This window comes from Brachionichthys hirsutus, chromosome 4, assembly GCF_040956055.1.
Source record: "Brachionichthys hirsutus isolate HB-005 chromosome 4, CSIRO-AGI_Bhir_v1, whole genome shotgun sequence".
Lineage (NCBI taxonomy): Eukaryota > Metazoa > Chordata > Actinopteri > Lophiiformes > Brachionichthyidae > Brachionichthys > Brachionichthys hirsutus.
In genome coordinates this window covers 11,430,758-11,444,274 of record NC_090900.1, presented here as the reverse complement: position 1 = coordinate 11,444,274, position 13,517 = coordinate 11,430,758, and the positions used below count along the sequence as shown (strand labels likewise).

The 13,517-nt window shown below is 41.3% G+C and overlaps 1 protein-coding gene across 1 annotated transcript in view; it reads left to right on the top strand.

The window, feature by feature from the left end:
• prdm6 (PR domain containing 6) overlaps nt 1-13,144 on the top strand; it is a 61,214-nt gene extending 48,070 nt beyond the window's left edge. The window contains exons 8-9 of the mRNA XM_068738806.1: nt 8,344-8,520; nt 13,033-13,144. Coding sequence (XP_068594907.1) covers nt 8,344-8,520; nt 13,033-13,144 — 289 coding nt within the window. The remainder of the gene's footprint in view (nt 1-8,343; nt 8,521-13,032) is intronic.
• Nucleotides 13,145-13,517: the final 373 nt, after the last annotated feature.

Below are 13,517 nucleotides of genomic sequence, written 5' to 3'. Positions count from 1 at the left end.
GAGAGAGCAGCGCTTTAGTTCAGCGGTGGTGACTCACATATTGAGAGGTTTCAGCAGTTACTTGGCGTAAAATGAGTCAGTATTGACTTTTGATTACATTGGACATCATTACTCTTTATACAAAGCTCCTCCTTCGTTCCCAGCGTTCCCTTCCTTTCCTGGTAATGCTCCTTGGTACACAAGTAGACACGGGAAAACAAACATTCACATAACAGATTAATCTAATTCATATGTTTTGGGAAGTCAGAGAGATCCTCCACAGACACAAGGAGAGCATAAAAACGTCGGACAGAAAGGAATCAAACCCGGAACCTTCTCGCTCTGAGGAAACAGCGCTGCCCACTGCGCCGCCGTGCCGCCCTACATGAATCTTCATGATCTTAAATCAAATGTGTTGTAAATGTCTACATAAATCATTGCAATATAACGGCCCAACAAAATGCTGTTTAATATTTTTGTCCCACGTTACTAAAAGTACTGGGTGTACTTCAATGTACTTCAGACTTAGCTGTGGGACATTACATTACAATACATTATCTGTTGACAGAGCAGTGAGCGTTAATATAAGTGAAGAGCGTATAAAGTGTTTGAGTGTGGATAACATCTGCCAACTTAATTATACAAAGCATGGATGAAGATGAGATGAAGAAGATGGGTGTTTTCTGTGTGTGTGTGTGTGAGTGTGTGTGTTAGGAGGACAGAGGATGTATTGGATTTTTTTTGCTTAGCTTTATTTTTTGCGGGGAGAGTCAGAACAGCGTATAAATCAGTGCTGTGCGTCAGTGAGAAATACCTCGCCTTGCGGTGACGGGGCCAGGAAAACAGATGCCACTTATTCAATAAACTAATACTCATAGGGAAGAAAAATGTGGGCTGGATTGGGAGGAGAGAAGGGGGGTCGATGTGGAGCTGCCTGTCAATAGGAAGGTTTTATGGGACAGAGGAGCAGATCAAATTCAGCTGAACAAGCCAAACAGATCTGAGTCCCGGCACCAACTGCACCTCACAATTCTATGGACTCAGATGAATCCCCCCCCCCCCCCCCCACACTCTAACCCAAGATCAGATTAGATCATTTATTTTTAGTTAGCAGAAAAGCAGACCTTCACATGCCGTCAGTCAGCGCCTCATACGGTTACACATCACAGAGCATTTAGCAGACCAACCGGCAAATAGTCCAAGAATTGTTCTGAACTGGAAAGTCAGATCAATTTGGAAAGTTAATTTCGAGCCTTGGAATGTTCCCTTTGAATATTTAATATATCAAAACATACTAAAGACGTAGTTAATATAGCATTACAGCATTACATTACATTATAAGTCCATTACGGGGTTCAAGCGCTGGTTTAGGAGGTTCTTGTGGTAACTGGAGAGTGATGCGACGTGATGCGGCGTGATGCGGCGTGATGCGGAGTCCTGCAGGGGGTTGTAGTCCACCGTTAGGATGCTGCCACAGTCATGGGTTCTTGTAACTGTTGTTCAGAGTCTTGGGGTTCTGTTAGAGGCTGGCAGTAACTGGCTATTTTAGGTGTTTCGTGTCATGAAGAAACCTTTGCCATTCTCCTTTCAGGTGGTTCTTATGGAGGTTCTACTGGGCTTTTAGGTTCTCATTTCGACAAACAAAAGGTTTTTGCCACAGTGATCTGTTTCCTCTTTGAACAGATCTTTCTTCTTTCAGTCTTCAGACGCTAAACCGCGTTGACTTGAATGCGCGTGAAGGAGTCCGGCTTTCGTCCCATTGCCCCTCTGTCTTTCCCTTCTTGATTTCTTAACGCTTCTCTCCCCCTCCCTTCCTACATATTTATTGATGTTTACTTGATGGGAATATTTGAAGCTAAAGACTAATGGCTCTTGCTTCCAACACACACACACACACACACACACACACACACACACACACCTCCTCTCAGCTCCATCTCTTTCTGCTGAGTGTTTCTCTTTCTGAACTTTTTCATCTTCTGTTTAATTTTTCGCCCCTGTGTCATTGTGGTAAACATCCATCATCGGAGGAGCCGTCTGTTTATGTCAGTGAGGCATTAGAGGGTCCTTTGATTCAGCTTTAAATGGTGTTGGGGCGCAGGATGCTGTTTTGTGACGGCGATGAGGGATGAAGGAACAAAGGAAGTTCCAACAGAAACGGACTTTGTTTCCACTACTGCAAAAGAAATCCCAAACAAGCCACTACTATGAGCGCAATTAATAACCGCTGATGTCATGATTGCTGCGTTTAGCGCGCTGGTGTTTAAACCGATCAGTAGCGTTTTTTACTGTAGATGGAGTGCTTTTGCTGACACTTTGATCACTGGTCGGGTCTCATTCTGGTGGATGATGTTGTTTATGAATAATTAATGGATGTGTTTATGGATGTAATCGTGCTTTTCAATCAAAGAACAGGAAGTTTACAGCTGTTTGAATATATGCATCATTATGTACTGGATTTCTATCCGAATTAAATCTACATTTTGCGGGGTTTTTTTCAACCATCCAGCAGTTCTGTGGCCCTCGGGGGTACTCGGGGCTCAGCATACATCTGTTCAGTACCTTTAGTGTTAAATGAAAGTATTACATTACTCTTTTACTAATGTAATCTTGTGAATTATGAGAAATATAAACAAGGCTAGTTCATTCCTTACATATATGAACCCCCTAAAAAGGTTTATTAACAAGTTTACCAAAATACAAAAATTAAAACTTCCTTTACTTCTTTGTGAGTTAAGAAAATACACAATAACAATTAATTCAAAGTGAGTGTTAGACCTAAACAAGACTGCTTCTCTGTGTTGCCAGGCCTCTGACATGCAGGAGATTTATCCCTCAACAGTGAGGATATATTTGCATTTAACACTAACACAGATGTGTGTTGTCCCTGCTGGACACACAGATGTTTGGAGAAATGACTTTATTCTCTTTTACATTGTGTAGCCGCAGGAGTAACGAATAACGATCCATCACGATGATGGACGGACTCGAAGAAATTCCTTTAAAGTGTATTTGTCTCTGCCATGTTTCCCACTGCAATAAAGACGCACTTTTGTGTCTGATGTGCATTTACATAGATCAGAAACATGTTTAAAATGAGGTCGAAGAAGCGTTCTTACACACAATGGACTTGAGTGTGCTTTGGTTTAATTTGTGATTATCTTCTTTAATGTAATTTTTTAGACAAACTCTTGTACCTCTTTTTTCTTCTTGTCAAGAACGAGAAACCCGCTGCAAGCTTCTGTTTGATTTTGCTGTTGAGCGCTGGGTCCTGACAAAGATCTCAAACAATAGCCGGTAATTGTTTTCTGTTGCAACACTCTAAGGATGACTTACAGGAAGGGAGCTGCATTCTGCGATGACACCATGTTGGCTGGTAGCTTGCTTTTTTTTTGTTCTGGGTCCATTTCATGACTTCAATTGGTTGATGAGAAGACATTATGCGAGCTTTCTGCTTTAATAGTTTGGTCAATACAGTCAAAGAGAGCGGGGGGGGGGGGGGGAGAAACACAGCGAGACAGGAAGAAAGGCAGAAAAAAACAAAAAAAAAAACAGATAGAGGATGGAGGGAAAGACGGTTTGAAGTGTTTGCATTCAAGTTACCGGTAATTTTACGTTTTTTATTTGTCCTTGGATGTCTGCTTACAGACATGCTGTGTGTGTGTGTGTGTGTGTGTGTAAGGGATTGTGAGAGGTCAGAGAGCCATTGATTGTATATTGACGAGGTGGAAGCAGTGATTTATCGCTGCTCCTCTCTGGGGGATAATGTCTTCATATGAGGCGGTCGGTCGTCCTCACTGCGCAGCTATAACGCTGTATGGATTTAACCGGCTCCACCCGGGTCAGTCAACCCACTACATGCCGCAAACACACACTCACTACAACCAAAAAGTACTTTCTACAGTTCAAAAACAAATACTCCTCCATTTAAGAATAAACGTTCACACTGCAGGTACAATGAGGTGCCAGTCTGATTCTAATTACTGCCTATCTTCCAGTGATCTGACACAACTTTTAGCCTTAGCTTGCCTATTTTTTATTTGTATTTTGTTTCACGTGCAAACAACCGTTTCTAAATTCTGCCAGTCAAACTCTCCCAGCTCACAGCCATCTTCCCGACCTCTGAACTCCCGCTGATGAAATGACAGCATGTTTTTGGGGCCCAGAAAATTCCCATATAGTCTTAATAACTGGAGCAAAGAGGAGCTGGTTGGCATGCAGTTTGGAACTCACGCACACACCGCCTCTTTCATCAGCTCGTGTGTTAAAAGCGGCACGTTGACACCGACGCTGTTGCTGTTACCACATGCCGTGTTGAAAGGCGATGCGAGGTTTATTGTCCCGAACCGCATTTTTGCAGACATGTTGAAAGTGAGTCACTTTATAGATGCTGCAGACACAGAAGCCAGGCTGAGCGGGAACAGCCAAGCAGACGGTCCTGCTCCCATTGGCCATCCAAGCTAAGTATTATTAGTTTGCCTGTGAACCAAATCCAAGCACCTATCTCGTGTTTTTGCTAGTCTGGTGTGATGTTGACTCTGAACAAATGTGGCTGTAACAGTGTCAGACTGAATGACTGCTCGATGCTAACGGGCACCAAGAGATGCTCAGTTGGCAGCACAGTGAAAATACCTGAGAGAATGGAGACTGTGAACATGCAGAGTCGAGAGACATTTACATCATCAGCTGTAAGATCGGAAGTATAAGTGATAGTTACTGACAAATATCCAACGACTTTAATAATAATTTATCTTGTGTATATTTAATATCCCAATAACTGTAAATGTAAAAAAAAAAAAAAAAAAAGCACAGAGTCAAATATGAGTCTCCTTAAGGAAAAGCTGCATTTCATTTGGTCATCTGTTGTCAGGGAATGAAAAAGTGAAAAGAAGTTAAAAGAAAAGAAGTTACATTCTGCATCATGTAAGACAGAGTGTCCTCTCATATTTGGAAATGTGACAGGAAAAACATTGTGAGAATGTTTTTTCCTGTCTTGCTTTTGGTTAACAGAAGGACGGGTCAAAATGTAATTAATACGTTCTAGTCAAACTATTAGGTGGAGGTTGAGGCCTAAATTAAACCCTAACTTATGCGTTAAGTAATTCAGTCGTTTGTGTGATGACATTTTTTTTCTGCACAAAAGCTCATTTGTGGATGGCGATACTTAAGTTTGCATATCCGCACACATCTGTGTGTGTGTACTATGGAGGTGTTTATGCTTCATCGCCTCCTCCTTCCTCTCTCCACTGTAGTAAACAATAACTGGGCATTAATCTCGCGGCTTGCTGCCTTAATAAATAATATCCACACATTCATCAACTTAAACTATTCACAATCAATGCGGCTCTTCATAGAAAACCCACCTAATAAATAGTGGTGCGACCCACTGAGGCGTGAACTTATAGACTCGCCGTTTGATAAATGAGCCGACCCCCAAGACGAGACGTCTTTTATGTGGAAAACTGCAAGTGAGAATTTTTCGATTTTATATTACACTATTATACACTTATTACTTTTCCTCTGTTTTCAAGTGAGTGTGTGTTTTGTGTTCTCCACATCCTCTCAGTGTACAGTAGGTGTTTGTGATTTATAGGATTGGTGAAGATGTTGGTCTATTTGTTTCATTCTTGTTCTGGACTGTTTACCTATTTGTAGCATGCAGTTGTCAGGACTTTTGGTCTTATTGGTCTGAGAATAGTAATCTCATTATTTTCCAACTGCAGGCAGGACACACAATCGGATCACATCTTCATTCAAGTCCTTAAGAGGACCTCTGCAAAACAAATAACACAAAGTATTTTAATTCTTTTCTTTCTTTTTTTTTTATGAGGTTTTTCATCATTAAATGTATTTGCAGGAAGACATACGTGAATCTCGAGTAGTTTTGGATGTGTGACGTCGAAAGAAATTCCTGCAGAGCTCAGACAGAAAGTCGTTTTTTTTCAATGATTGGAAGCATCATTTCTGAGGTGGACTTTTTCAATCCGCTGTCAGGCAGTCGCCTGCCAAAAATCATTCCATGAGCAAGGCAATCATGAGCAGGTCGCGACTCAGAGGAGCTCAGAGGAAGATCTAAAGGTCTACAGTCCTCTCATGCATTGCCTAATGTTAGTATTCATGAGTCTACCATCATTCAAGGCCTTAACAGGAATGGTGTGTGACAGGAAATGAAGGCCATTCTGTAAAATGATCATTTTTATCTGTGGTTGAATTTATCCAAAGTGGAACTTTTCACTTTAGGCGCAAATCAAGGCCCACATTTCAACATCGATCATCATGCCAGCTGTGAAAGGAAATGTGATGGCAGTGTAACGGTTTGGGTCTGCTTTACTTCCTCAGTACCAGAATGAATAATTGCTACAGGACCGTGACGAACTCAAGTTCATGAAAACAAAGACAAGCAAGGGTCGGTCGAGCACCAACAAAAATACGCTCTGCAATATGATGCACAAGTCAGTTTACCAAAGAATGGAAAGCAGAAATGTTCCAAGTCAATGTCAGATTTCTGATCCAATAGAAATGTAGCAGAACCACCTCGTATCAGGAATCCTTGAGCTGAAGAAGTTCTGCAAGAAAAAATTGCAAACTGACGCAAAGATAAAATGAAAATCTTTTGAACAAATATCTGATCACATTTTAAATGTTCATGCATTGAATTATATTGCTACCTACAACATAAATACAAAAATAACATGTAGATGCGGATTCGCACAATACGTACAGTAGATGCATGTACTGTATGTATGTTGCGTATCAGTGACGTGTAGGTCGGAGAAATGCGACCTGGCCGTTCAGATTGAGGTTGCATGGCAAAAGATCGGATACGTATCGGATTTAGGACCACATATCAAAGTGGCCTGGGTTGCATTTGAAAAGATCTGATACAGGTCGCATTGGGGCAAAACAATTGAATTTGGGTCACTTCAGCCCGCAGTGTGAACATAGCGTAATACTCCTGTTGAGTACAAGTATCTGGATCCTCTACCAGTCATGAGAGGTGACACGTCTTCTATCAAACTTGAACAAGTCCAGTTGGTTCTTTGTTTTTGCTCTTTGTAATTTACCTCAAGTCCGATGACTGAGAACCTTCACAGACTGTGGTGATCAGGAGAGGAATTCCTCGTCGGTGGTTCTCCAGAGGTCATTGAGTGTTTGATTGATTACGACTGTGCTGACTAAGAATGAAAACTGTATTTCCCATGAATAAATTGGCTACCTGCAAGGAAATCTCTTTAAATGGGATTGAGTGGGGAAGACAATGAGGTGAGAAGCGGGAACTCCCGCTCTGAGCAGAGAGCGTGATCCCGCTGAAGAGTCCTGGAAGTTAAAGCAATATAAGGAGAAAATGTTAACAGGAGGTTCTCAGTTCTCAGCTCAATAACAGAATCCGTGTAAGATTAGATCAGCTGCTGCATGGAAGCAGGACACAGCCATTGTTTACTTGTTTGTTCCACTCAGATTCACTCCCACTGCAGGCCCCCAGCTGAACACACACACCTACACACACACACACAATCCCTTCATATCTATCTCTATCATCTTGTTCTTTTACTGGTTCTATCTCATTCTCTTTAAATAAACACACATACACACATACACACACAGTGATAGATGGTTCAGTCATGATCTCAGCCTGTATTGTTGATGAGGGTCACACTGCCATGGTTACCAGAGCACCCTCGTGTGTGTAGGTGTGTGTGTGTGTGTGTGTGTAAACTATCTGTGTTTACAGACCGGCTTAGATTATGATCACTTGCCTCTTCCCCCTAGTTTTGTGTCTTAAAACTTCTATGAATGTTTAAAACTGTTTATTTGCTGCAATTTTGCTAGTTTGGAGTAATTAAGTAATTTTAAGGAATTTGACTTTGCTACAGACAAACAACAACATGATTTTAAGGAAGACTCTATATGTCTAATAGCATCACATATGGCCAAATAGGACTTTTGTTATAAGAACACCTGCCTCTTTTGTGTGAGGTTATGGGGTTGAAGGTTATTCAAGAGTTTTGAATCACAGCCTCACATTTTATTTTAAATACATTTCAAATTATTTGTATTCTAAATACAAAAGCTAATTATAGTATGAGAAACATAATAGAGGAATTTAATGACAGGACCTGTGTAGAGTATCTTACTATATTTCCATGATTTTTCTTTACATCTAAGGGCATTCTGTATCGGTTTTGTTAATTATAATATTTGTAATAAAGTACAGACAGTATTTAATGAACAAAAAAAGCAGGACTTCATGTTAAAACAATAGGCAGGATTAATGCACCATTAACTTGTGACAAAATGTGGAACAAGCAAAGTCTGTGTCTTCACAGTTCACACGTGTCTTTAATTCTCCTTTGTCTGTCTCAGACCATACCAGTGTGGCCACTGCTCCCAGTCCTTCTCTCAGCCGTCAGATCTGAGGAACCATGTGGTGACGCACTCGAGCGATCGACCCTTCAAATGTGGCTACTGCGGCCGTGCATTCGCCGGTGCCACAACGCTCAACAACCACATACGCACACACACCGGGGAGAAGCCGTTCAAGTAAGTAACAGTGAGTACCCCCACCATCCAACCCACCCAACCTCCTGCTCCTTCCCTCCTTCTGCAGACTCCAGCTGGCCTGAGCAGACCCACTTACCCATGACTCTTACTTAACACCAGCTGACATTCCCATTACGAGTCTCTGTCGCCATAGCTATCAGGTGCTTGCATCGCAGCTACCAGGGATGTCACTTTTTCTAAAAATCATGTTTTGATGGAGGAAAACATAAATTTTATCATTTAAAATTTCTCTGACTGACTTTTAAGAGGCGTTGGTGTCATAATTAGCCATACGTACAACTCAAATTGCTGAGAAAATGAGAGACTGAAGAAAGACTTTCCACACTAATTTGAATGGAGTTGAAATAAGTAATAGTGATATTTTACCTGGGGAAACTGAACTCTTGTACTAATAAAACATTTAATATTTCGCTTTTTTATTATTGTTACAATGTTTCCAGACAATTTTTACAAGTGTGCACGTCGCATCGTTCTTCCATTATTTGTGGTCTCTCTGTGAGTCTCTTCTGTCATGGCGGCTGTGAATTTAGACCTTTTGTCTACATTCCAATAACTTCACAGAGAAAAATCTTTGCTTGTCTAATCACTGTGGACGAGAGCATCATTCAGTGTAAATACAGAAGCAGCTCAGTCATTGCAGTTAGCAGCCTGGTAATGAATCTCTGCACGCCGAGACATGCACGTTTCCATCTTTTACCCAGCACAGACTGACATAATTAGAAGGCCAACCGCAGTGCAATTAGGATTTTCTGGAAGCTGCTGTTGTCAGGCTGCCATGCTGTCATCCTGTCAGCGTTGAAGGACAATGAATATTCCCTCAGCGGACGGGGAGGGCGGCATTCAGGAAGAGTGAGGCGGGTGACACCAGGGGAAAGGTCAAAAGAGTAAGAGGTATTAAAGAAAGTAAAATAAGAGATTTGCGGTGTCGCAATCCTAGAGGGCACGTGTCGGGGGGGGTGTAAACCGGGTGAAACACATTAATGTTCTTAATCAGCAATCAGAGAAAACTGAACTCAACATTGACGTGGAGAGCAGAAGGGTGAGAACGAGATAGAAAAGGAGAGAGGAAGGCCGTGGAGGAACAAGAGATCATGACGTAAAAAGTGAACAGACAAGCTCCAGGGAGAAATCTGGTAAGAGCAGATCAGCGTTCTTAACAAGCAATCGGAGGAAACTCCAAACCTTTTCATCAGCATTTCAGAGTCTCAGTGGAGGCCGAGCGGGACAAAGACAATCATGGACGGGCGTCAGAAATCTTTAGCAGATCGATGGCCTCTGGGAGTTATCTCCTATTGGACGGTGCAGCAAATAGATTAAAGCTGCCACTGTCACTTTGTCAGAAGGAAAACGTTCAACTTTATTTTCCTGCTGAGGAGATGGAGGCAGGCTTTCTGTGTGATCGGCACCTTTTCAGCGCTGATGCCCACTGGACTGTGTGGAGCCTGTCAAGCTGCTGCTGCTGCTCTATGGTCACAGAACTGCAGAAGAAGTGCTTAAATCCTCCTTGTTGTTGGGAAGGACCCGAAAGGAGAGCAATGAACAGAACAGTCTCTCAGCTGTCACCTCGGCACGAGCAGATTAAATAAATTAACTAAAAGCTTGTGAAAGATGTTTCCTTTCTTTAAATCCATAGCATCATTTATGAACCGCATGAAGACCCTGCTGAATGAAGACACTTTCTTCTTTTGGCAGCAGCATTTGGCTGCAGCCGGAGCGCTGTTGGAAAGGAAGAGTCTGAGGGGATGAGGACTGTTCCTAAGGTCATTGGGTTCTTTGAGAAGCTCATCCCAGCTGTTGAAAGGTTATTTGTTGTGCCTTCCCCCTTTTTTTTTCACCACCTCCTCCTGCTCTTATAAATAAAGTAAATTCAAACAGATTATTACCGCCATTTCTAACGCATGAAAAATTCCCTTCAAATCCTTCCTTTGACCACCAGAATATTGCACGTACAGATCAACACCTCTTTCCTGCCATCATTTAGACTTCTGTTGTGACGCCTGATATAGTCAAGCAAAGTAATGCAAGAAATGAGAAAAGAAAAAATATTCCAAGTTGACTTTGTCCTCCAAAAACAGAGGGCAAGAACTCTTAAGCTTCATGAGTCGCTTGCGTTTTACTGCCTGTTTCTGGTTCCGATCAATCTCTGACGGAACACAGTTTGTATTCTGTATTTATTTATTGCCCATTCTGACTCCGTAGAAAAGACGGCGATAAGAGTAATGCAGGAACGTCACTGAGCTTCAAGGAAATTAAAGCTGTCTTTGTCATTTTGTCACTACAACGTGTTCAACATTATTTTTCCCTGCTGAGAAAGGCAGCAGGCAGTAAACGACTGCAGCCTCCCGGTTCCAGCTTTGCTCTTTTTTTTTCTGCAGGAGAAGCGTCCTTGTGTCTGCGCCGGTGGATAAGTCGATGTGACAGAGAAACTTCAGAGGAGCTTTGAAATCTGTGGCTGTTGTGGTTTTGTCAGTTTGCGCACAAATTAGAGCAGGAAGAATCGACTCGAGGGCAGAGCAGCGTACATCAGTAAGGGGTCTGTTCTGTGTTCTGGTGCTTTGAGAAAATGTACTAAATGAAAAGTCCTCAAATGGATGATCCATCCACTGAAGGTCTCTCCAGAGAGATTATAGAAGACTATAAGATGCCCCATATTTACAAACATAAACCTAAATACTTGGCTTTCGTTTTGTCAAGGAAAATTCTCCCCTTTATGTAATATATTTTTATCAATGCATTCATGCAAGGTTATGCTGTACCATCGACTTTATTGAAACAGTGAACATATTGCACACTGTTTTCGCGTGTATATATTTCTAAGAAAGTCTTTATTTAAATCATTAATATAGACGTATATCTCCAAATTCACCACAATGTGAGCATTTTAATTCAAGTTTTTTTTGTCCCTGAGGGGGCTGGAGAATCCTTTTTTATTCAATTTATTGTGCACAGTTTCCAGTGTGACTTTGCACTTAAGCATATTATTGGCCAAAATCACCCTATTTATAAGCAAATGGTCAAACACACTACTTGGACATGTAAAATATAATTTGTCCTCATCCAAACCAAACCATATGTTAGATTTACAGTTCCTAAATTTTGCATATACTGTAATACAGTTAAAGAAAAATATCTATATAGACTTTACCACTTTTGTTCATGTTGCAAAGTAATCTAGCTAATTTGCACCCTAAAAGGGCAAATTGTATTCTGAACATATAGCACCTAAATAATCCACCATCTAAATAATTCCTCCAGTTTACTTGATCATGCATTTCCTGAGTGGATCTCTAGCTGGGAGGTGTGTCAGCAGAAAGCGGCGCATTTGCAGCCTTCTACAGCTTCTTCAGACTTATTAAAAAATTAATACAAAGCTTTGCTAAATCCCTCAGTCACAAAAACACAAGCAACAGAGCTGTCAGTATCACTGCTGGATGTACTATAGACCAGCAGCCTCAAACTCACCATTATTTATGAAGGTTTAATGTTAATGTGGCTCGCAAGTTTTATTTTATTTTATATTGATTTTGATTTTTTTATTCAATGAATGCTGTCTTAAGAATGTCTTTTGGGTTTTTGATTTTGAAAAATGCTGAAAAGAGGGTCAAATTCTAAATTTTTCTAGAAAAGAACCATTGGATAACCACCAATTGGAGTTTGAGTCCCCTGGACTAGACTGACTAGATGTCATTGGATATTTTTCAAAACAATGATTTACTCGTTTCTGCTGGGGTGTGGAAAGATTGATTTCAAATGTAACTAAAACAGTGATAACACAACTTACCAAACGTAGTCATACTGCAATCATACTGACTGTTGGTTTAGAATGTGCTCCAGAGATATAATGAAGAGAAACGCCAGTAATAGATCTTTTAGTTCAGTCCACAGTGGGCCAAAATAATATGTCTCTGCTTCACTTGCCTTATCTAACCCCCCCCATCCTATCTATCTAACAGCGTGTTCGTCTTGTTTCAGGGCTGTTAGGTTCAATACCTCAACACAGCCTTCTCTTTGAAGCCCTCCGCCCCCGTAGACACACACATACAAATGTATATACATTTAACTGCCCCCTAACCCATCTCCTGCTCAGACTAAAAGCCCCCTCTCTGCTCTTGTTCTATTGAAAGTGACAGTGATGCCGCTTAATCAGACCTGGATATATCTGAGTGTGTGTGTGTGTAGGTGTGTGTGTGTGTGTGTGTGTAGGTGTGTGTGCGCGTACGTGCCTGCGTGCATCTGCACATAATTTGGTGGTCAGGCTGTGAAGATCAGGGCAACAAGCTTTCTGCTCTACTGGGCCTCACACACACACACACACACTTCACACTGTCATTGGATATTAGACTTAACTGGGAGGTGTGTGTGTGTGTGTGTGTGTGTCATGTGCTATCTTCATTCTCTTCAACAGTACTGTGTTTTCTGTAATCCTCTCGATGCAGACTCTTCAACTAATCACTGTCTCATATCTACATTTTGTGTATGTGTGTGTGACAGGTGTGAGCGTTGTGATCGCAGCTTCACACAGGCCACTCAGCTCAGCCGCCACCAGCGACTTCCCAACGAGTGCAAACCAGTGAACGAGAGCGAGTCCATCGAGGTGGATTAACCCCTGAATGAAAAATACTGACTGACACCACGTCCACAGGAAGGCAGCTAAATGTGAAGACTCTCTTAATCTCTTTGTTTCGGGCCTCCACCCACACTGAGACGCCATTTGTGTCACCCAAAAGGGAAGATTGACAAGACAATTCCAAATTGAATGATTCTGGTTTTAATAGGATTTACTTTAAAAATCAGTATTGAAATTAATTTAAAAAACACAGAAAGAAGAAATGAGACCGACGGGGGAACACTATTCACTGTTCAGAAAAATAAACTCAAAATAAAATGTAATAATAATTAACAAATACTTCAATAGTTTTTATTTTAGATGTTTCTTGGTTACTGCAAATTATACTCTAAATACCAGAGTTGATCAG